The sequence below is a fragment of the Danio aesculapii genome, chromosome 11 (assembly GCF_903798145.1).
Source record: "Danio aesculapii chromosome 11, fDanAes4.1, whole genome shotgun sequence".
Taxonomy (NCBI): domain Eukaryota; kingdom Metazoa; phylum Chordata; class Actinopteri; order Cypriniformes; family Danionidae; genus Danio; species Danio aesculapii.
The window spans coordinates 15,494,937-15,519,174 of NC_079445.1; the positions used below are offsets into that span (position 1 = coordinate 15,494,937).

A 24,238-nucleotide genomic window follows, 5' to 3' on the forward strand; every position below is an offset into this window, starting at 1 on the left:
AAATCTTACACACCTTAGGAACAGTATTACAGAAAAATTTGGTGGTTTTAAAACCTTGACTTTGGGTGACGCAGTGGCGCAGTAGGTAGTGCTGTCGCCTCACAGCAAGAGGATCTCTGGTTTCGAGCCTCGGCTGGGTCAGTTGGGGTTTCTGTGTGGAGTTTGCATGTTCTCCCTGCATTCGAGTGGGTTTCCTCCGGGTGCTTCCGGTTTCCCCCACAGTCCAAAGACATGCGGTACAGGTCAATTGGGTAAGCTAAATTGTGCATTTCCCAGAGATGGGTTGCAGCTGGAAGGGCAATACGCTGCATAAAACATGTGCTGGATAAGTTGGCGGTTCATTCCGCTGTGGCGACCCTGGATTCATAAAGGGACTAAGCCAAAAACAAAATGAATGAAGGAAAACCTGACTTTTTCAAACCGCGGTATACCTTGAAAACGGTTATCATCTCATGCCTAAAATGCACTGATGTTCAATATGGACAAACTGTGACTAGCACAGAAATCCAACAACAGAAACCACTCAGAGTGTGATCAGATCAAGATTGTTCATTCCTCGCATCATGTCTTTCCAGGTATCACTTTGTTGTCCCACAATAGAATGATAGAGTCCCCAGTTGGAGCACCTTCTAACACTTGTCCCAAGAACTCCAAGAAGACTCTGTACTCTGCACTGTTGTTTGGCCTGTACGCACAAACTACAGTGAGAGACCTATCCTCGACCCAAAGCACAGGGAGGAGATACATAAACATTTTATTTAAATTTAGATTGAATGTCACCAGTACTTTCACAGAATAAAACAAAATTGATTTTATTCAAAGAAACTGGGAATTTTCAATTGGTACCAACATTGTTTCCATAGCCAAAAATGCAATAGCTTCTTTCAAAAACATTTTTTTTTAAATCTTATCCAAAGCCAAACTTCTGAACAGCACTGAATATGAATCGTAATTTCTTACATCTATACTCGGCTCCTAGACGCAACATGAGTCTCAGGGGAAATGCTTTGGCCCATGGAACCTCAGCACGAAGCATGAGCAGCCCGAACAGGAATGGTGGTGCAGGTAACGGCAGGCCCTCCAGAGACTGGAACGTCGGACGCACGTAAACAAATCCAGCATGCTCATTATACCCAGAAACCCTCGGGACACCAAAGAGTGACTGAGGTGATTCAGAAGCTTCCCTGCTACTTGGAGAAACAGCAAGATCAAGAATTTTTTAAGCCTTTGCAGATGTTTGGTCTAATGTTAAACATCTGAATCAAGTGTCACCTGTTGGGCATCCAGTAGATCTGAATGAAATGATTGAAAATATCCGTCGGGAATCTCTTCTCCTCTGGCAAACACTGCAGTAGAATGACCACCTCAGGCTGTCCAACAGCATGCATGCCCTTCGACATTACGCACCAGCACCGTCGGTTCACATCTACAGCAATGCAAAAATGCCACAGTGATCCACATGAACACACCAGCATATTGTTTTTAGAAGTACATTACATGCACACACATTCTCAGAAACAATGTGATGCTTTGGATATGGTGGTGAGGATTTCAAAACTGGAATCGAGTCTCGACTGTTGCAGTGTCTAAAATCACTAATTTGCTCATTAATTCTCTTATCTTATGTAGTATGTGATTCTTGGGTGCACTTTATCAGCATCAAGTGAAGGAAATGAGCCGAGACCACTGTTGCTTTTTTCACAGAAAAAAAAATATATTACATACACTTTGTATGAGATGTGTAAGGAACTAGTCCTACACACAGGGGTTAGACAACACCTGACAAATGTCTTGAAATACAACTTCTGAATACGTCTTTAGGTGTGGAACCAAAGTAGAACCAGACGATTTTTACTTCAGACCATTTAATTATTAAAAAACAAGTGCATTACACCTGCAGTATGTGTTTTTTATCGAATAATTCAATAGACTAATTGTTCAATACCTAATGTGTCAGGTTTCCAGCCCTTCCAGCCCTGTCACTCCTGTCTGTGTTTAATGTCTTAAGCTATGGTCACACTGGGCTTTGTGTTTGCGAAATTCTGTCGTATGGCGCTGCGAAAAGGGGCGGCATTAAACAAGATGATAAGACATTAAAAAAAACGAGCGATCGGTCCATGTTTTAAATTTCTGTCCAGAGAGGTCCTGTTTTGAACCTCGATTGGTCTCACGCAGTCAAGTGATGCGATTTAGCAGGTCAGAGTTCACCAAGCTTGAACTTTACACCGCAGCAAACTGCGAAACTTAACGCATGACCCGGCGTTTCCGGTCTGAAGCATTCGCGCGCGTATAAATAGAGGTCTATGGGAGGAAAAGCCCAGTGTGACCGCAGCTTTATTTTTTGTTTTAAGTGTCTCTTTTGTGTTGGCCATGTGCTCCCCATGTTCTGCCGTTTTGTTTTCCCAGGCCCCGCCCCCTTGTTTCAGCCTTGTTTGTCTAATTGTGTTCACCTGTTCCTTGTGCTCTCTACCCTCTTTATATTTTGCTCATGTCCCCCTTGTCCTTGCCGGTTCATCACACTATCTTTTGTGTGCTTGTCTAGATAGTCTTGTTAGTGCTTGATAGAATTATTTTATATAGTCTAGTTTTGTTCTTTTATCTAGTTCTAGTCTTTCTGTAGTGATGGGCAGAGCAAGGCTTTATGAAACAAATGTGTTGAAGCTTCCTGAATGTTTTGAAACTCATCTCTACAGTGACACCTAGTGGTAATTTTTATGTAATGCTCTAGAACAGCATCAGAAAAGAAACCGTAAAGCAAATTGAGGTATTAAACCCCCATGTTGCAGAATTGAGGCTTCAAGTTATTTAGTGGAGCGGTGAGAGTTCCAGACAGAGATAATGGGTGTTCGAATCCAGGGCGAAAATAGGTCTTGTTTTGGTCATAAAACAGTAACATTATTAAAATAAATCAAGTCTTAGTTTCAGAGTTTTGTACAAGTCAAGATTCAAAACCCGGGCCATTTGCAGCACATGAACTTTATCCACACACACACATGGTCCACTAGGCTACACGAGACATAGTTGCTACTTACCCTATCAGTCAAATGCAGATTCGCCAGGTCTCAAACGATTCTGAAATAGCCGATGCTTTAAATTGCTTTAGTCACGTGAACTAGTGTTTCAAATCACCTTAGTCACGTGACCTGGGTGTTTTGGATCATGTTCCATGTTCCATGTTCCATCTGTTTGCCACCCATGTCGCAAACCTGAGGTTCTGCTAGCTACTTACTGACTGCTTGGCCTGAAGTTTGGAATTTCACCTTTCCTGACCAGCCTGTTACACCCCCATAGTTCCCCTCCCCTCTATATCATCCCTCACCACCCTGTTCTCCTGCCTTCACCCTGCATTATTGTGTGGACTGTCCTTCTGCATTGCCATGTTTCCCATCCTGTAAATAAACCTTGTGTTCTCCTGTCTATTCTGCGTTTGGGTCCTCCTTGCCAACCCTGACAAATGCACAGGCAGTTCCAGTCAATTTTTATCACAATTTACAGTACCCTCAAACATACCATAGTAACCATAGTAACTTAATAACCATAGCTGGAGACTTTTATGAACATTCCAGACGTATTCCTCGAAGTAATCCCTGTGTAATGTATTAAATGTGTTATAATAACTGCAATCTAAAATTACTGACCCTGGTTTGATGTAAAGTGAATGGAGTGAAAGAGTTGACTCTTCGAAAACCCATATTGACTGACTAAACTGACTTCAATCACATTATAATATACCATTCCAGTTCACACTGGTTCCACATGCCAAATCTTCAAAACAATACAGTCTTCAGTGTGGGAGTGAGAGATTAGGAACATACAGCTGACGATCTTCACCACGGCCAGAAGGTTTGCATTAAGCACAAACACCAAAGGCTCTGCAAGACCTCTCTCCAACTCCTCTAAGAGCGACGACTCTGTTCTCTTCTCCTCCAGTGTATAGTCTGCATAAAAACACACAAGAAATGGTCTCCAATACCTTGTAATCATTCACAAAATGCAAATCAAATGCTTTAGACATATACATATTTAACACTTTAACTCCCATTCAAGTAAACTGATATAAACTGATATTTTTTTTGGTTAAATTGTTTCCTAACAGCACTCCTAAGCTAATGTTGAGTTTTAATGATAACATGTGCATAAATGAGTGCCAGTTAAAGGCCAGTTAAAGGGTTAAAAACCACCATGAAATCAAAATGCTATAGAAATGTATTTTGCTGTGAATTTGAATTTGCTTTTAAATCTAATTTAAAGGTTCCCTATAATGAAAATCTGGGTATATATTAAGGCATAATAGAATAATAAATAAAGATCAGTATATGGAAATGGACATACTGTGAGGCTCAGAGACCATTGTTTACTCATTATCATGTAAATTCTATGTGTAAAACCCCGGTGGACAACGGGCCAATCAGAGGACAAAACAAACTGTGACGAGACTCTTGGGTCACGCCCTCCGTATTTGCATATATGACTACTTTACGTCATTCATCCAGACCTGATGTCATCAAGAGAACCCAGACTTATGTAGCTTTGAGATCATCAATATACATGTCTCAGGCTGTATTTGATAAGCAACAATGTTTTCTAGTGAGAAAACAATGATAGTTTCCCTCCATTAGTTATTTTAAAGCTTATATTTAACTTACCAAGTATGTGGAACTTTTATTTTGAAAATGCAACTGCAGATTGTTTACTATGCGTTACAGGGCAACAACTGTGCAAGACATGAGCTTCAGCATGCAAAATGCAAGATTTACAGATTATACATGCATTCAGCTCCACTCTGAAGAGGCATAAGGTATGTTTAGTTAAATTTTTTGTTAATTTGTCTGGTTTATCATGAAATTTAAAGTGTATGTTCAACAAACATGCATACACATTCTGTCAAATCATTCTGTTCATGCAGATGATAATAAGTCCTGGCTGTATTCACTTTGATACTTTAGTTTAAAAACACAACGTGATACCTCTCTATCACTCTTTTTGTCAAGTCATAATTAGCCTTTATCCATATCTTGTGAGCAAGATAGAATAACGTTACTCTGATTGGGTTAACAGTATATATGTCTGTGTTCAGCAGACATAATGCTCTTTGTGAGTGTATGTGAGAGCTTCACGTCAGAGCGGAGCTCATTAATATTTACAACACAATCCATATATGGTCAATTATGGACCTTCTGATTCTAGGGGTATTTTATGGAGTAATAAATGAGCTTACAAAACCATTTCAGGAGTTTTTTTGTAAACTTACCAAAGCCATAAATCTACTATGTAGATATCAGAGAAAAAATTAACTTATTGCAATATATGGCACCATTAATACAGTTGTGGGAAAACATTTATACCTCCTTTGACCCCAGTTGATGTCAGAATGGGGGGAAGTTCCTTTGGTGGAGTGGGCTTCGTGTTGCTACTGAGACCACTGACTTCTGCTGCTCTAAGGTCAGACACATCCTACAGAAAAAAATACAAAAACAAAACAAAAACAAAAGTCATTGTGCTTCAAGGTTGTTGTTTTTTTACCTAAAGGTAAATTAAATATTAGAGGGAAAATTTAATTAAATTGAACTGACATCCTCTCAGTAAGGTCTTTATAAGTGTCTAAGAGGGTTTGTTTGAAGTTAAATCATAGTAAATAATAATAATACTACTGAAATGAAATTGAAAAGCATCACTAAAGAGTTAAAATATTAATTTAAAAATGTTCTTATAATCTACTTCATGGCGACGCATTGCCGCAGTAGGTAGTGCTGTCGCCTCACAGCATGAAGGTCACTGGTTCGAGCCTTGGCTGGGTCAGTTGGCGTTTCTGTGTGGAGTTTGTATGTTCTCCCTGAGTTTGCGTGGGTTTCCTCCGGGTGCTCCGGTTTCCCCCACAGTCCAAAGACATGCGGTATAGGTGAATTGAGTAGTGTATGAGTGTGAGTGAGTGTGTATGGATGTTTCCAAGAGATGGGTTGTGGCTGGAAGGGCATCCACTGCGTAAAACATGTGCTGGATAAGTTGGCGGTTCATTCTGCTGTGGCGACCCCGGATTATAAAGGGGACTAAGCCGAAAAGAAAATGAATGAATGAATGGAATCTACTTCATTAAGATTAAGCAGAAATGAAAATAAAATTATTATAAATTCTATGAACCGGGTCATCATACGAGTGTGTATAAAGTCTTTAAAACTTTACAGGAAGCTCAATTAAAACAAGTATAATAAAATTAAATAAATATCTTCTATATTCTAAAATGCACAAAATTAATCAAACAAAAAAAAATTCTTAACAGTGTAATTATAAAAGTGAAACTATTTTTAAGTTACTTTGCAATGATTAAAGAGGAAATGAAGGAATGAATAAGCAGTAAAGCAGAAAGTTTTTACTTCATACCGCCTGAGCGAGTTCAGCGCTCTGTGTGTGGGACACCCTCCTGTGTATAGGAGAACTGTTGGCACTTCTACTTTCAGATTGAGGAAGGACATTATCTGCAAACCAAACCTTCTTTGGTCCTTTCGAAGTGTGCCTGAACAAATTACATAATCATTAATATCATTGTACAGTAACACACAGTACTAATTGTGACACACAATACTAAATAAATAATTAGTTATTACATAATAATTGTGTAATAACTAAACAGCACATAAATAGGAGAATTAACCACCAAATTCAAGATAAATCAGTGTTAAATTACATCACTAGAACTGTATGATTAATGAGTATAAACAGTACATATATGATGGAAAAACCCAACTGTTAAGTCTATTTTTTTTCTTTAAAGAGTTAGTTTATACAAAAAAACGACAATTATTTTAATATTATTCACCCTCATGTCTCTTCAACCCCTTGAGTCATTTGTTCATCTTCGGAACACGAGATAAAATTTGGGTAGTTGACAAATAGGCGGTAAAATGTTTTTTTTTTTTTTGTAGAACACTATTTTTTAAGAACAAATAAATATATTTATGTAGTTTGAAGAGTGATTATTTAGAAATTATAGTCACTAAATGTATCAATACTTTCACTGAATTTTTTTACATGTCCTATGCCATGAGATTGATTTATCTTTATTGTTGGAGACTTATCGTTGTCACAATCACTAGCGATCTAATACTGGCAGATTGCTAAAGGACTACAAATCCACTGGTATATGGACTACAAGATCCAGTCATGCACCACACACACACACCTGTTCCGGTTTTCTGCTAAATGCTAAGACACACAGCAGAAGCTGTTCAGAACTGATAACATGGACTTCAAAAGCAGCACAGACATGCACACTAGTTTCTGAGTCTTGTAAACAATTTGTGAACATTACGACGCGTTTTCCTTGCCTTGCTTTGCTATGTTTTTGACCCTTGCATTATTTGTTTGTTTATGTTGTCTGCTTCCTGCCTGTACTGGGCCTGTGTATTTGACTATGACACTGGATTTTTATGTATACATCTGTTTGCTCCTTAATGTGACTGGAGGCGTTGCTTGCCTGACCATTTTCTGCAAAATAAAACCTCCTTTTGGACTCGCATTTTCCTTGTCAGCTTTCCACTTCACACCACAATCGTTATATAGTGCTATTTAATTCTTACGGAATTCTGATTTCTCCAGAATTCAATATTTCTCCATGACTTGTTGGACATTTTTAATATACAGGGGTGTCACAACAAGAAGAACAAATCTTAACATTGGAGATAAAAAACTTAAAATCCAAGGTCATGGGCTTCACAGGGGTACTTCAGTCACATGAACTTTGATGGGGTCCTTCAACTAATTAAGGTTATCCTTGGAATTTACTAAAAAAAAAAGCCACTTGTAAAATGGACCTGGGCTATTTATTAATGGTTTCATGTTCTCTTTTTAATTTATAAGAGTTGTAATTATTGAACTTTGCTTGAACTATGCTAAAATAGCTCGCTGAAGTCTGAAGATAAAAGTCAAAACTGAGATTCAGTGCAACCCAACAATATCAGTCACTCAGTAGCTTAACTCAAGAGATTAATAGGTAATAATTAGATTAAATCCTTTACCCATTTGTTGGGAGTGCAGTGGCTGGTATTTAAAGGGGTGGTCCACTACGATATCATACTTTAAACTTAGTTGATGTGTATGTAGATGTGTGAACATAAACAACATCTCTGAATCTAAGACGCTCAAAGTTTACATTTACATTGTCATTTAGCAGACGCTTTTATCCAAAGCGACTTACAAATGAGGACAAGGAAGCAATTTACACAACTATAAAGCAGCAGTGAATAGGTGCTATAGACAAGTTTCAAGTTTCTATAGACAAGTTTCAGGACTACAAGATCCAGTCATGCACCACACACTCACACCTGTTCCGGTTTTCTGCTGATTGCTAACACACACAGCAGAAGCTGTTCAGAACTGATAACATGGACTTCAAAAGCAGCACAGACACGCACACTAGTTTCTGAGTCTTGTAAACAATTGGTGAACATTACGACGCGTTTTCCTTGCATTGCTTTGCTGTGTTTTTGACCCTTGCCTGTATGTTTGTTTATGTTGTCTGCCCCCTGCCTGTACTGGCCTGTGTATTTGACTATGACACTGGATTTTCATGTATACATCTGTTTTGCTCCTGAATGTGACTGGAGATGTTGCTTGCCTGACCATTCTCTGCAAAATAAAACCTGCATTTGGACCCGCATTTCCCTTGTCAGCTTTTCACTTCACACCACAATCGTTATATAGTGCTATTTAATTCTTACTGAATTCTGAATAACATTCAATATTTCTCCATGACTTGTTGGACATTTTTAATAATACAGGGGTGTCACAACAAAGAAGAACAAATCTTAACATTGGAGATAAAACTTAAAATCCAAGTCACGGGCTTCACAGGGTACTTCAGTCACATGAACTTTGATGGGTCCTTCCACTAATTAAAGTTATCCTTTGAATTTACTAAAAATAGCCACTTGTAAAAATGGACCTGGGCTATTTATTAATGTACTGGCCTGCAACCAACTGCAAGTACTGATATTGCAGGCCAGTACAGTTCAATGCAAAGAGAGAGACATCGGCTTTAACAAAGTTAGCTTAGCAAAGCCTACAGCAAAAAAGTTTGGGCACTACAAAAAAAATACATCCAGGTTAGTAAAGTCGAAAAGCAGCAAAGGGGTGTGGCCAGAGACGCTGTAATGTCATAACAGAGACACTTCCTGGTGATGTGAAGTTGATCTGCGAATCACAGCACATTATGTTAGCTGACCAATCAGAGCTTCTTGAGGGCGGGCTTTTCAGAGGAACTAGGAAATATGACATTGATTTTCATGTTATCTGAGTAGCTGTATATAATCAAAAAAAGATAAAAAATAACGTGATTTTCTACATGTGAAGCATGAGCACACAATGCTTTGCATCTTATAAACACAACCAAGTCTTAAAAATACACTCTGGACCCTTTAAATGTTTGTTTCATCTGTTTTGGTGCAGACAACCAAATTGCTTGTCACTGGAATCTTGTCGTGTGTTGTTAGGACACGGTGTTCGACAGTTTTGAGATTTGCCTCAAAAATGTATACAAAATGTAACCACAGCAGCTTTTATAACAAGAGGTCAATGGAAGACAAATAAATGGTTACCCATTTACTGCATTTTAAATTATTACAATAGTATTCTACTCATTTTTTAATGAAAATGCAATGTCATGTCAACAACCCATATTTTGCATGAAATCTGAGGCCCCTCATTCATACACAGCAACTGTCCAGACTTGTTCAAAGTTTACAAAGCTACCCATACAGATAGTATGCCTTTAGGGGTTCGATCAGGTAATCATCACGAAGCTACAAAAATTTGACCACAAGCAAAACAAAAATAAAGACTGACGTTTAACAATAAATACCAATAACAATAAATAATAACCTCATTTCTTCTCCTCAGTGTCAGTATAGGGCACACATTCACAAGCATGTGAGCCCAAAAAGTATTCTTGTACTTTGATAATATTCCAATTGAATCACTGAAGGCATATTATCTGGGGGGGGGGGGGGGGTGGTTCTGGACTTTTAACAAGTTTGTGGAGGATGAGGGAGCTCTTGAATTTCATCTAAAATGTCTAAATATGTTTTCTGAAGATGAACAAAGATCTCAGTTTAGAACAGCATGAAGGTGAGTAATTAATTATATAATTCACCCAATGTTTCACCCAAAGAAGGATGAAAATCAACCCATCATTTTTTTAAAGTGTATGAGAATTCAGCACAACACTCACGATTAATCAAAGTTGAATGACAGGTGACACAAACGCGACCCTCTTTCCCACCCAGGTGAGTGAGTTTGTATCTCAGATCACAGCACACCACACAAAAAACCTACAAAACAAACATTTTAAATTTCGAAGAACAGCAACTTCAGTTAAATAATGATAATAATTACAAGCGCACACATTTCTCACCTTCCCACATGCTCTGCAGTGATGACGTCTTTTGGTGAAGGAGAATTTGGATCCACATTTCATGCATGCTGGTGCCTGGGAATCAGGGACCCATTGGGGGGCCGTAGTGCCCAGGGAACTGCAGCGCTGCACTGGCAAAGCACCAAGAGACCCCTTCCTCCCAGAATCAATGTTCTTGGGGCCAGACAGTAGAGACGCCTCCATCTCATCGCTCTTTTTCTGGGCCTGGCATGACTCCAGCGTGGCGTCTGAGGGCTCTGTGGTGCCTGTTTGGTGGGTGTCCTCCACAGGGGACGATGGAAGTCCCAGCACGGCCTCCAGCTGCTCCTGCTCATTCTCTGCTCTCTCCTTCTCTTCAATAACAGAGTCTTCTTTAAGGCCAGGCCTCAGCTTGCGCTCGTCCAGCAGAGATTCGCTGGAGTCCTTGAGGGTGGAGTAGCCGAAACGCCTCTCGCCCCACACTGACAGAGTGGCGGTTACTGCTTGCCTCATTGCCTCAGTGGAGAGAGCTCAATGCCAGAGGTTTACTGATCATAATTTAGCCCAGCCTAAGCTTTGTTTTACCTTCAGACCATCACAACATGGCCCACGCAAAGTCCTGCCAAAAGATGAGTCAGATATTAATTCCCAGCAGCCCAGTAGATTTGTCAGGACTGTTCGGCTGTGTTTGTTTTAAAGCAAAATGGCCTATTGTATCACATTTCCCGTACACAATTATATATTATAAATATGAAAAGATTCTGGATAGAAAACTGCTGTATTTTCTGCTGAATGTTCGGCACTGTAAAATCCAAAGGTTAGGTAACTCAAACCATTTGAGGAAACTGATTGCAAGAAACCATTTAAGTTCAAAAACAAATCCTAATGAGTACTGTGAACTTAATCCATTTGAGTAAATAAAGCTATTTGAGCACAGTAAAACCCAATAAATGAAGAGAACTCAAACCAACTGAGTACTGTAACACCCAATAAGTTAAGGCCACTCAAATTGTTTGAGGAAACCGATTACAACAAAGCATTTAAGTTAAAAACTGACAGTTTAGATAGATTTTAACATAGTTCTACAATATTGTGGTATATTTGCTTCTTTGTTATTAAATCTATTGACAGTTTATGAACGTAAATACTTTTATTTTTATGAATGTAATCAGATTACGGTTCATCTTTCTTCTTAGCCTTTTAAATAACAGCAGTGACAAAAATGTTCTGGTTCAAGGTTAAGGGATGTAAAATATGGTCATGCAGAATAAGGCATTCATGGGTTTATAAGTACAAATAAACAGTCAATGTTCAAGGCAAGTCAAATTGGTCCAGATACAAATTTTTAAACAATATTTTGATCGTAATTAATCGTACTGCATCCCTCGCTGCTGGAATCAGCTTCCAGAAATAATCAGATGTGCTCCAACATTAGGTACATTCAAATCAAGACTTAAAACATGTGTTTAGCTGGGCCTTTCCTGAATGAGGACTGTGCTGTCCGACAGATCACACTATTATGTCTTTCCTTTCTTTTTCATTCATTTATAACCTGTTTTAACACATTTTTGTTTTAATCATTTTTATTTTCTTATTTCTTTTATTCTTGTCTATGTAAATCACTTTGAATTACCATTGTGTATATCTATATAAATAAACTTGCCTTGCATAATCTTTTTTAAATGGAGATTATATACGGTTTAATTATTCACTGTCATGCATTTAGATTTTCTGAATAATAATTTCCAATATAACCATACAACGAGGGTGATGCTGTTGCTGTTGCCTCACAGCAAGAAGGTCGCTGGTTCAGTTGGCTTTTCCGTGTGGAGTTTGCATGTTCTCCCTGTGTTTGCGTGGGTTTCCTCCGGATGCACCGGTTTCCCCCACAGTCCAAAGACATGGTACAGGTGAATTGGGAAGGCTAAATTGTCCGTAGTGTATGAATGTGAGTGAGTGTGTATGGATGTTTCCCAGAGATGCGTTGTGGCTGGAAGGGCATCCGCTGCGTAAAACATGTGCTGGATAAGTTGGTGGGTTATTCCGCTGTGGCGACCGCGGATTAATGAAGGGACTAAGCCGAAAAGAAAATGAATGAATGAATGAATAACCATACAGCTCACACTAATCAAGTGAAAGCCAATTACTTTTATGCAGTAACTGCCATGAGGCTCTATTTATTTATCTATAGGGTGCACTGCCTTGGAAAGGTTTCAGATCTTCTGTACTTCATGGTATTTATTTGCATGTTATAACTTATCAATCAATCAATCAATAAACACACACCTTTATTTAAACATTTTAGATATTATTTTAGAGATATGATCTGTAATCAATGCTGTGCCACAGTTTTAGACATACGAGTCAGGTCCTGCATCACTATTTCACAGAGAGATTTTGCTGAGTGTGCAGAATAAGTCTTCTGCATGGGTGTATATGCAGATGCACATAATCATAATGATGCATTTGATCCAAACACTAACGCATTTAACTATATACTAAACATACGATTTAAAATGCACAGAAATAAACTACAGATGCAAAAACCTGCTAATGAAGACTAAGTATTAAGAGCCCGAGTTTGTCGCCTCACCACATCTCCAGTACGTTACCAGCGACGCGACAAACTAGGATGTGTCGCGCGCCCGCAACGAAGCGTTCAAGTCTGAGCGTCGCACTTTAGTGTCATAACGTTACAGCTATTTTCAATTTTCCGTCTATTTCGAAAATGTTTCCCAAAAAGTTTGAAGTGTAGCATCTGTTACCGCAGGCGTTGACTGAATCTGCGTTTGGTTATCTCAACACTGCATTGCAGACGAGCCCCCGCAACCTTCAAACAAGAAAACATCACCGCTATATGTAGTTAATATGGACACGCGTTCCTGTGGTGATTCAGCATCACTCCAGGTTCGCATCACATCTGCGCTGCAAACACATGTGTTCATATATGGCTGATGCACAGCACTCTCGCCTGTGGCTGCTGTGACTACAGCAATGCGACAGAGTACCGTCAACAAGAGCCAATTACAGTATCCTCACATACAGTCATTGACTCAGAATAAAGCCCACGAAAACTCCCTCAGGAATTAAAGATTAATTTAGCGGTCGACACTGACATACTGCATGAATAAATGTAATTAAAGTACATTACCACGATCTCTGCATCCCATCTTCGCCGCTGCACTGTTGACTTGTGCTCGTCATCAGAGACTGCGCGCGGCTGCACAGCGGCGCTCGAGATGAACGCGCGTTCACGGGGGCGTCGCAGTAACTCGAGAAGTCTGAGGGACACGATGTTACAACCAATTCTTGTCAGCGTTTATTAACTCACCAAGTCTCAGTTCATTTTAATTACCGTCGTCTTGTCATTTCAATGGCTATATTTGCAGGTGAGTCTTGAAAAAATCATAAAGGTGCGGCCACAATAGTGAAGTTTCGTCCTTTTACTTTGAAAATTGACTTTTAAATAAGTTTTCTGTTGGTATGCAAATTTCCTGAGCAGCTTGAACCCGTTCACTCTTAAATATAAATATTCTCTTAAATATAAATATTCAAGACTCTAGCCTGGGGGGTTCAAGTGGTTCGAAAGACTCACCCTCCAACTGACAAAGTCTAGTATTTTGCCCCTATATGAGCTCTTTTATCTAATTTTGACAGTATGTCATCATAAAGGAAAGTAAAAATAACCGATAGAAGGCTTTAGGACAAATTTAATTTTTAATTATTCAAACTTACAATCTGAGGAAATGAGCTGGCCAGTTTATTTACTTACAGGCTACAGTTTTTATTACGTTTTTTTAAATAAGTTTGAACAGATTCCTAATTGTTTTTTTAAATAATGCATTGTAATAAATTTGTATTTTTAAAAAAAGTATTTTTTTTAAACTTCATTTAAAATGTGTAATTAAAAATTCTAATCTCATAACATGCTTAAAATGTCATTGAAATGCAGTATTTTGATAATTTAACAGAAATTTGGGAGAATAACTGCAAAAAGATCCACTTTTTGAGAAAGGAGAACCACCCCTTTCAATATGCTGGCTATGGGCCTGCATATTATTTGGTTGCAATTATAGAACCATTGTAGCTAGATTTCTTTACATTGGTATAAACTTCTTTATGAAATATCATATTTTTATATTAGTATGAAAAAATGGTTCTAAGAACTTTTTTTAACTGGTAACGGTTCTTAACGGTTTTGTCAAGTAAACTTCATTGTTCACTGAAAAAAATAATTCAACCATGATTCCTTGGATTTACTAAATTTAATTTATTTGGGTTGAATTTAAACGAACAAATTAAGTTAAAGATGACTAAATTTAATTTGTTTTGTTTAAATTCAACAAACTGTTTGCAACAATTTTGCAGAGATTTCAGTGTTTCTTGAACCTTTTTTGAGAGGGTTGTGAAATCTTTCAGGGAAATCTCTTCCATCTTGAACGATTGCCAATAAGATTTGTGGATTCCACCCATATCAATTCATATACAGACTTATTACGCATTCAGATTATTATAAATAGAGTCATGGTCAACAGAAATGGTCAAACTTCAGTTATTAATAACTCAACAACAGTTCAGAGACATTTAAAGTGCCGAAAAGGAACCGAAAACATTATCAAAATATTCTGTGTGGCTTCAGTGGGTCAACTGTAATCATACAAATCTCCAAGAAAACAACTGTGCATCAAAAGCAAACTGTACAAATTATTTTGTTCGCCTCAGTCTTCTTTTACCCATCAGGTCAGGGTGAACGTTTCCTACTGGAAGTATGAGGTATTGTCATTAGAGTCAGTAGTGCAACACAGAAGCATTAGATAGTAAACAAGCACTCTAACCTGATACAGCAGACAAAAGCTTAAGAAAAGCTAATTTGCTGCTTTGCATTATTGGAACCATTGAAGGGACACAAAATGTTTCCTTTTCAGGACTTTGAACATCTCAGAACCATTGCTGCCTATAGAGAATCAGAGAGCATTCAATTTATCAAAAATATCTTTGATAATAAATTTGTGTTTGGAAGATGACTGAAGATTTACTTTTTGGCTGAACCCCTTTAAAGTTAGCATGTAATGTCCTTAGATTAGTTAAGATATTTCTCACTAATAAACAGATATGCAAAGAAGCCCAAGTAAGACTTTCAGTATGTTTTCACTAATAAAATCAATTAACTTCTTTATGAATCCATCGGATACAGATTTTCGGGTAATAGTCAAATATTTTAGCACACAAATTTTAGTTTGGTTGCACAAATGCTTTGCACTGAGCAGCAGAAAGCCTGGTTTGAAGTTACTTCTGTGTAAAACAAGACTTACTAAGTATTGGTAATGTGACCACACTTATGCCATAACACCATTAGTGGGCAGCTACTGTTATGTGAATATTGACATTTGTCACTTTAATAATCTTTGTTCTCAAGACTTGATAACAGACAAGTTTGGTCAGTTTATAGGTGTCTGTCATGCAAACCAAAAGTCATCAAAATCATGAATTTTAAATAGATGCTAAATTGCTATTTTCAGCCCAGAGTTGTATCAGACCAGTGTTTATAGCTGGTTAGCATTTGAATCTTTCACAATTTCACAATTAACAATTCTCTTATAATATAATATTCTCATATTAATTACACTACTGACCACATAGCAGAAAAACAAAGCACCATATATAAAAGGTTTGAGTTTTATTTTATTTAATTAACAGAAAACAAAAAATTAAGACTAATCTTCCTTGCCGCAGCCATCAAAACTAGTATTTCAACTAGCACTGTGATTAAGAATTACAACCGTGAAGCATTCCATGTAACCGTCCGTCTCTTTCTATATAAATGCAGGCGAAAGCTCAGGAATGGATCTGATCTGGAACAGCCAATTTGTGATATAAAAGTCTCTGGATTCACTGAATAGTGTTGAAATGATATGTCTGGTCACTCTAATTTAAAAATACTGCAGGAGATTTCATCCTGAATAGCCATTACTGGAGATCTGGTGATCAGTTTGCCTCGTTCTTTGATGCTTCGTCGAAGTTCTCTACAAGATCTGTGTAGAAAAAACAAAAACAAACGCAAATTGTAAATCGTATAAATTTACAGATTGTATAAAACAAAACCTTCAAAAAGGACATACCTGGGACATCATCATCTTCTTCATCGATATCTTCTGCCTTCGGAGCTTTGTTGTCCAGAACTTGAAAGGCAATCATGAACAAAGATTATTAAAGTGACAAATGTCAATATTCACATAACAGTAGCTGCCTACTCATGGTGCTATGTCAAAAGTGTGGTCACATTACCGATATTTAGTAAACCTTGTTTTACCAGGGTATATGCAGGAATCCTAAAGGTAATTTTAATACCTTTTTAAGACCTTCTCAGAATATTTTAAGACCTCGTTGCCACTTCAAGTTCTAATCAGTATTAAACCTTTACCTTAATAAAAAGTTGTTAATAAACAGTTGTAGTTAAACAAATCAATGGAGCACAACCGTGCATTAGAACTCAGATAAGCTCGGAAGAAACAACGCTTGAAATAATAAATTGCACGATTGTTTTCAGCCACAGGCTTCAGCCACTGTTTAAACTTGTCTTTCTCTAACCAAAAGTACACAAACTTACATTTTCCCATTTTGCCATCTGTTTCGCTACATGTGGAGAGCGTCACATCACCTTTCCGCGTTAGTTGCAAAATACGTGACATCACCCGGACAAAGGAGCTTGTCTGGATGTGCCCCAGCCCGAACCAATTGCATGGATCAAGCATATTTATTTATTATTACATATTTATTGCCACATCAGCAACTTATGGCTATTTCGTGGCCAAATGGATATACATTAAAATATTACATGATAAAAACAAATTCGTATTAATAAGAACAAAATTCAGCAGCTATAATTCTGACTAGGACCAGTGCAAGAGAGCACATAACTCCTAATATGAAAAATCTGCACAGGCTTTGTCAGTTTTCGAATTGATTTTAAAATGCTTGCGTACAAGGCCTTGAATGGTCTAGTGCCACAATATTTATCTGAGCTTTTTATCACATACACACCTGGACGTGCCTTATGCTTATCTGATGTTGTTCTCTTAACAGCTCAGTCAACGCAGCTAAAATCTATGGGAGACCGGGCATTCTCTTCACCTTACCCCTGCACCTTAATTGTGGAATTCTTTACACTCTGATAATCGCAATGCGAATTCTCTGAGTATTGTTAAATCGTCTCCCAAAACGTCTCTTTTATTTGATTTTTAGATCCATTGCTATTATTATTTTGTGTTTTACATTTTTTTTTTATTATACCTTTTTTTTTGCATTTACCCTTGTATCTTTTACTGCTGCACATTTTATGTGTGTAAAGTGCCTTGAGATGCTACTTTTAAAGGTGCTATATGAGCAATATCACACGTGTAGCAGTGCGATATGGCTGTATATCGGCACTGATGGGAGGCGTGCCTTAGTGTCCCACCAGTGATGATATACAGCCATATCGCACAGCTACAAGTGTGATATTGCGTTTATACAACAGTTCAACGGCATAGTCTTGTATATACAAAAGAAAATCAAACACAGAGTCTAAAAACCTTTTTGTATGAGGAACTACTTTTTCCGCCATTCCTTCACATCTGCAGGTGACGTCAGAATAGCAGAAGCCATTACTAATTCACCAACGTCACTTTAGAACTAGTAGTTTTTAAATGATTGTCTAGTGTATTATCTGAAGTGATGACAAAACAAGTGATTTTGAGGACATTTTAAGATTATATTGCTGAATAGCATGAAATGCCATCAGTCTACAGATATTTCCCAGTATTTCCCTTTTGCAATCGGGAGATCACAATAATTAACCCCGAAAAAGCCAAAGCAACGCAAACACTACCAGATTACTGTTGTGTTTGCGATAAGGAAAAACGCTAAACACATGCGGGCATTTCTTCTTTCTTTCTTTTTACTGAACTAGTCCACAGTAACGAAACAGGAGACTCATTAGACACAAACAGATGGCCAACCAAAACCACTATCTTTATAAATAAACTGCATAGTTGCAATCTAAACAACTACATTCTCGTCTAAAAAAGCCTCAAAAGCGCATTGTTGTCCAACAGCTGCAATATTAATCAAACTGTAGTGAGTTTATTTATCTCCTCACTATGTGGGTGGAGTAATACACAAGGGTGAGGAGGCTGTAGGAGTTCTGATATTGCGGTCAATCAGATTCGAGAACCATACAGAACTGATGTATAAATAAACATATTATTATTATTAAGTTTATTATAAAGTTTATTATTACTATTATTATTTTAAAATTAGTGTCAACATCTGCATTGAACTGTTTATTACATTCCGATTTCATGAGGAAACAATTTTATGTATTGTCCGAAAATTCATACAATTTCATTCGTATAAAAGTGTAAAATTTAAAAGACGTGACCCCAAACTCCACCCCTAACCCTACCCCTAATTGGGTGATGAACAAAGCGTACAAAAATTTACGAATGACATTAGTACGAATTGGATGCTAATTCAAAAAAAGTTATGAATTGCTTTGAGATCGCGTTGGTTGATTACCGTGTATTTCGAAAACATGCAACTCACCCTGTCTGGGGAACTGCTCTGCAAGTTTGCGCAGACTTGTGAGACTGTCAGCACCAAGCTGACTGAGGATTCCCGGGAGCATTTCCGTAAGCTGTTTGGTCTCTGCGTGGCCAGTGATGGCAAACGTATTTGCAGACAAAGACGCCTGAACTTTGGGGTTGTTGAAATGAATGACTGTGCCATCATCTTTAATCATATTCACCTGGAAAACAAGATCACATTCTCATCACCCTCTAAAACAGAACAGAATAAGACAAAAAAACAAACATTTGAAGAGATACCGCTCTACCTCTTCAATGCCAGCTATGTTATTAACCACAAGTTTTTTTAATGAACTCTGGAGTTTCTTGTCATCGGCTGTTGCCGTTCTGTGCACCACCTTCTTCTTTCTGCGTGCAGTGCCCTAATGAAAACAAATACAAATCATTTCTAACAGGAACACCATAATAAACATCCAAAATCCTTAATGATCATGGGTTTTCTTACCTTGCCCCCTATCCGGACCTGCGCTTGCAGTTTAGCCAATTTCTCTTGATTCATACTGTATTGACTTCTGAAAGAAATATGCTTTTTTATTTAAAGACTTAAAGATCCATACAACTAGAATTAAAGGGATAGTTTCCCCAAAAATGAAAAATGTATTAAATAAACTCATCCTCAAGTGGTTCCAAACCTTTATGAGTGATTTTTTTCTGATGTAGACTAAAGAAGATATTTTGAAAAATGTAAGAAACCAGTAACCAATGACTTCCATAGTAGGAAAAAAAACAAATTCCAACATTTGTTTTTCCAAAAGCTTTGTTAAACAGAAAAAAGAAACTCAAACAGGTTTGAAACAAGTGAATTGTGAGTAGATGATGGCAATTTTCAGTTTTGGATTAATTATCACTTTAATTATCAAGTGAAATACATAGTAATGTATAAAGTATCGATTTTGCTTGGTTCACAAAAAAAAAAAAAGAGTGTATAAAAATGTATAAATTAAATACTAGGGCTGGGCAATTAATCGAAAAGTAATTGAAACTGACATTCAGAACATATAATCGATTAATTTAATTAATATGTATCATTAGACTAACATACCATACATGAAGTAATATTAAATTGCTTTTACTTGTCTCTCTTTAACCATGTGTTTTCTAGGCAAGAGCACCAACTAGTGATTCCTCCAAATAAATAATTTTCAGCTAAACATATTAACCAGATATTTGCACACTTGATAATAATACTAATTTCCTAACTTATTTGCACTTACTCAAAAACTTTCGCATTACCCTAAAAGCCTATCACAAAGAAAATGCTCTGTGCTAAGCTTAATTATCTTTAATAATTATTTTAAGGATTTTTTTTTTAAATCAGATGGTGAAAAAAAAGGTTCCAATATTTGTCAAAATTAGAAAAGCATTACTTTTTCATGGAAAGCTCTATGACTTTTAGGACTTTAATGTCAATGACTTAGAAATAAAAGGCACAGTGTGTAATTTTTGTGACTGAGTTTGGAATCATGGGAGCTGTCGTCTTCATTACATCCTCAGGGAATCATGTTCAAGGATGAGCTAAATTATTCAAAACTTATTATGGTAGTATGAAGCAGAGTAAGGCTGAAAGCCATCGAAGCAAAATGATCTAAAGCAATTGCTGATGAGAGATGAGGATGACGGCTCATGAAAGCAGCAGAACTTTTATTAGTCCACAGTTGTGAAAAGTGGGAAAAAAGGTGCACAGTTTAATCATAATAAATACATTGTAGGGTTCTGTTATAATGTTGATCTGTGCAGTCTAGTAAAATGCACAACATATCAAAGTGTCTTTGGAATTTCCTCGTTTTCTATAAAACCTAACCTGGAAATCAAGCATGTATGATGTCATTAGCATGGTGTCATTGGTGTAAAGCTGGTTTTATATGCGCACATTTGGACTTTCTCCATCATAAAATAATTTCAGAAAACTGTTCTTTGCCAATTTTAAAGAGTGATTTACGATTTATAAATGGTATTAGAATACGTGTTAGCTTTTGTAAGTTATTTTATGTTTTGGAATAGAATATATAATGTTCTCAATAATATTTTTAAAGAAAACATAGGCCCGATATGTGCCATTTACATATATTTCAGTGAATATGGAAAACAGGTGCATGTTTTTACCAAAACAAATACTGGATTTTTTTTAATGTGTGTGCAAAAACGTTTTAATTTCAGAAGGAAATTATGGGGTTCTTTGCTAAAGAAGTTACTCCACCCAGTTTAGAGCATCATTATGAGCGTTTCACATTATAACTAACGTGGTACAAACGATGGATCTGCAACAAATTACGGGTTTTGGGAAACACTCGTCACTACATCGTTCTTTTCCCAACCGATGCATCATCCTATGATAGTTCAGCCGTGAGTAATGTCATTGTTTGGGAAACGCACCCCTGGTTGGTGATGTCATCAACCAATTAGGTTAACATGAGAAAAATTTGCTTGATGGAACGATGACTGAGGGAGAGAAGATATTTATAGTTTACTGAAGTAAAGGCTGGGCTGCATGGTGGCGCAGTGGGTAGAAAGTTCGCCTCACAGCAAGAAGGCCGCTGGTTCGAGCCTCGACTGGGTCAGTTGGCGTTTCTGTGTGGAGTTTCCATGTTCTCCCCGTGTTTGCGTGGGTTTCCTCCGGGTGCTCCGTTTTTTTCCACAAGTCCAAAGATATGCGGTACAGGTGAATTGGGTAGGCTAAATTGTCCATAGTGTATGTGTGTGAATGAGTGTGTACGTGGGTGTTTCCCAGTGATGGGTTGCAGCTGGATGGGCATACACTGTGTAAAACATATGCTGGATAAGTTGGCGGTTCATTCCGCTGTGGCGACCCCAGATTAATAAAGGGACTAAGCCGACAAAGAAAATGAATTAATGAATGTAGTAAAAGCTAAAATATACTATGGTATATGATAGTTACTAATGATACTACATTATGTAGTGCAATTCATTAATGAAAAGGTGTAATACACAATATAATGCTCATTCCTAAATATTTCCCTTTACTATAGTATTTTAAATGTGTAACACCTGGTTTTATTGGATTTTTAGTTATTGCTGTTATATACTATAATTTGTTTCTGTTGGAACATAATTTGGAGTAAATAACTGAACTGATATATTATGTCTCATATGTTTCATTGACAGTTTTATTAATCACTAAGATATGATTCACTTGGATTTAAGTTGCTTAGATTTTAAATTGAAAATTGCAAAAATAGCTTAGATGTACTTTTTTATTGCAATTTTATTCTTGCAATAAAAAAAAAGCTTAGATGTAGCTAAGCTACTTTTGCCAAGTAGCTTTTAGCTTAGCTTGCTACATTTCCCAGAGAGTAGCTTTTAGTGTTGTTAAACTACATTTTAATTGAGTAGCTATTAGCTTAGCTCGCTACAGTTCTCAAGTAGCTTGCCCAACATTGTGTACTAAACAATATAGAGAGCATGTCACAAGTAGTCACTATTAAAAAGTGAACGAATGTGTGAATACAAAACCAACTTTACCTCAATGATGGTAACACAGGAACTGTACGTGTAACTATTTAAAATTGCTAGTTTGAATTCTTTAAAACAATTGAGATTATGTAAGTGCAAATCTGCAAATCGTGTACCATGGTTCTAGTGATTTGGGGATTTTTCAAATAAAAAATATTTCATATTGTGCCTTTAATATGTGGAATTGAAAGAAGATTCGATATATTTACTTTCATTACTTTAAAATGAAGAAAATAAACATATTTAACAAAGCTTCAATAAAAATGATCAGTACTTCAATCAGTATGGCATTACACAACAAACCTCTACATTCTAACTATAACCACACCCTCTAACAATGTATTGTGAAACTGAATGTCCTTTTAGATTTGCACCGTGACATTCCTCACAGACAGAAGCACTGTCGATGCGGCTGTCAGGAGCCAGCAAACCCTCAGATAAGATGGAAAATACCGCATATATTTAGAGGGTCACATTAAAACTACCCAGTCATGGCTTTGAGGAATATTATAGGCATCTCTGTTTTTAATATCGCGTTTTTTAATCACACATGACATGAAGCCACATGCATTGATGGAGAATAAAGACAAAAATCCTGACGGTGCATAATCTGAGTGAGCGCATCACTCCACCATAACAGACATGCGCACACATCTCACAATCCCATCATAACAAACACACAGCCCACGACAACACGCGTCGAGCTTAACGTTACATTTGAGATATTATTGTTGTAATGTATTTAAAGTGAACACGTTATGGTATCCATTACTGACCTGATAAACACAGCTGCTCAGAGAAGCATGCGTTGAATGAACAAGGCGGAAGTGGTCAGACTACTGAGTAATAACGTCACGTTGTTTTTGTTGCTTTACTTGGTGAACAACTGTGATACTGCCACCAAGCGGCTCTGGCTTAAATATTAGACATATAATTAGCACCTGTTGATGGTACGAATGCAGAAAAAATGTTTTATTAAATGGCCTGTGCGGCGCGGTGGGTAGCGCTGTCATCTCACAGCAAGAAGGCCGCTGGTTCGAGCCTCGGCTGGGTCAGTTGGCATTTCTGTGTGGGATTTGCATGTTCTCCCTGTGTTCGCGTGGGCTTTCTCTGGGTGCTCTGGTTTCCCCCAACAGTCCAAAGACATGCGCTGTAAGTTTATTGGGTATGCTAAATTGTCCATAGTGTATGAGTATGAATGAGACTGTATGGGTGTTTCCCAGTGATGGGTTGCAGCTGGAAGGGCATCCACTGCGTAAAACATATGCTGGATAAGTTGGTGGTTGGTGAATAAAGGGTCTGAGCCGAAAAGAAAATGAATGAATATGGGCTATTAAACAGAAGTAATTCCTTCCTTGAAACATATGTATTTTTTTCCTGCATGAACTAAACATTGTCAATAGAAAATGTGACAAATAATCAAGTAATATTTTAACATCATCTTTTAATGGACATGAGGTAAAAGACAAGACAATACAATATACATATCATTTTTGTTATCCCACTGCTCACAAATGTGACAAATTACATATTTACTTGTAAAACATGATCATAATTTAGGGATATGTCATATTTGACCCCGACAAGGTTACTGTAGTTTTATTATGATTATTATAGCACTTTGACACAAAAAATTTACTTTAAGCAACATTTGTCATATAACTATTTACAAGAATTGTTCACATTCATTCTACATATTGTAAAATACAAATATCACAATGTCATTGAAATACATATTCATATTCATATATGAAAACGC

At 37.3% G+C, this 24,238-nt stretch overlaps 2 protein-coding genes across 3 annotated transcripts; both read right to left on the reverse strand.

Moving 5' to 3' along the window:
* Nucleotides 1–1,268: 1,268 nt before the first annotated feature.
* LOC130237807 (zinc finger FYVE domain-containing protein 9-like) lies at nucleotides 1,269–13,603 on the reverse strand. Its single transcript, XM_056468832.1, has 7 exons — nucleotides 13,536–13,603; nucleotides 10,406–11,003; nucleotides 10,223–10,322; nucleotides 6,372–6,511; nucleotides 5,346–5,454; nucleotides 3,816–3,938; nucleotides 1,269–1,426 (listed from the first exon to the last, which is right to left on the reverse strand). Exons 2-7 carry the CDS (start codon nucleotides 10,895–10,897, stop codon nucleotides 1,269–1,271), a joined length of 1,122 nt encoding a protein of 373 aa, XP_056324807.1. The 5' UTR covers nucleotides 10,898–11,003; nucleotides 13,536–13,603.
* A 2,443-nt stretch (nucleotides 13,604–16,046) lies between these two features.
* Nucleotides 16,047–23,331, reverse strand: LOC130237642 (transcription factor BTF3 homolog 4). Of its 2 annotated transcripts, none has more exons than XM_056468645.1 (6): nucleotides 23,256–23,331; nucleotides 19,454–19,520; nucleotides 19,257–19,370; nucleotides 18,968–19,169; nucleotides 16,504–16,563; nucleotides 16,047–16,416 (listed from the first exon to the last, which is right to left on the reverse strand). In XM_056468645.1, the coding sequence occupies exons 2-6, from the start codon at nucleotides 19,505–19,507 to the stop codon at nucleotides 16,370–16,372; spliced, it is 477 nt and encodes a 158-aa protein (XP_056324620.1). In that variant the 5' UTR covers nucleotides 19,508–19,520; nucleotides 23,256–23,331; the 3' UTR covers nucleotides 16,047–16,369. The 2 variants fall into 2 exon arrangements, with proteins under 2 accessions (XP_056324620.1, XP_056324621.1); XM_056468646.1 differs by having other exon boundaries at nucleotides 19,454–19,517; nucleotides 23,256–23,299.
* Nucleotides 23,332–24,238: the final 907 nt, after the last annotated feature.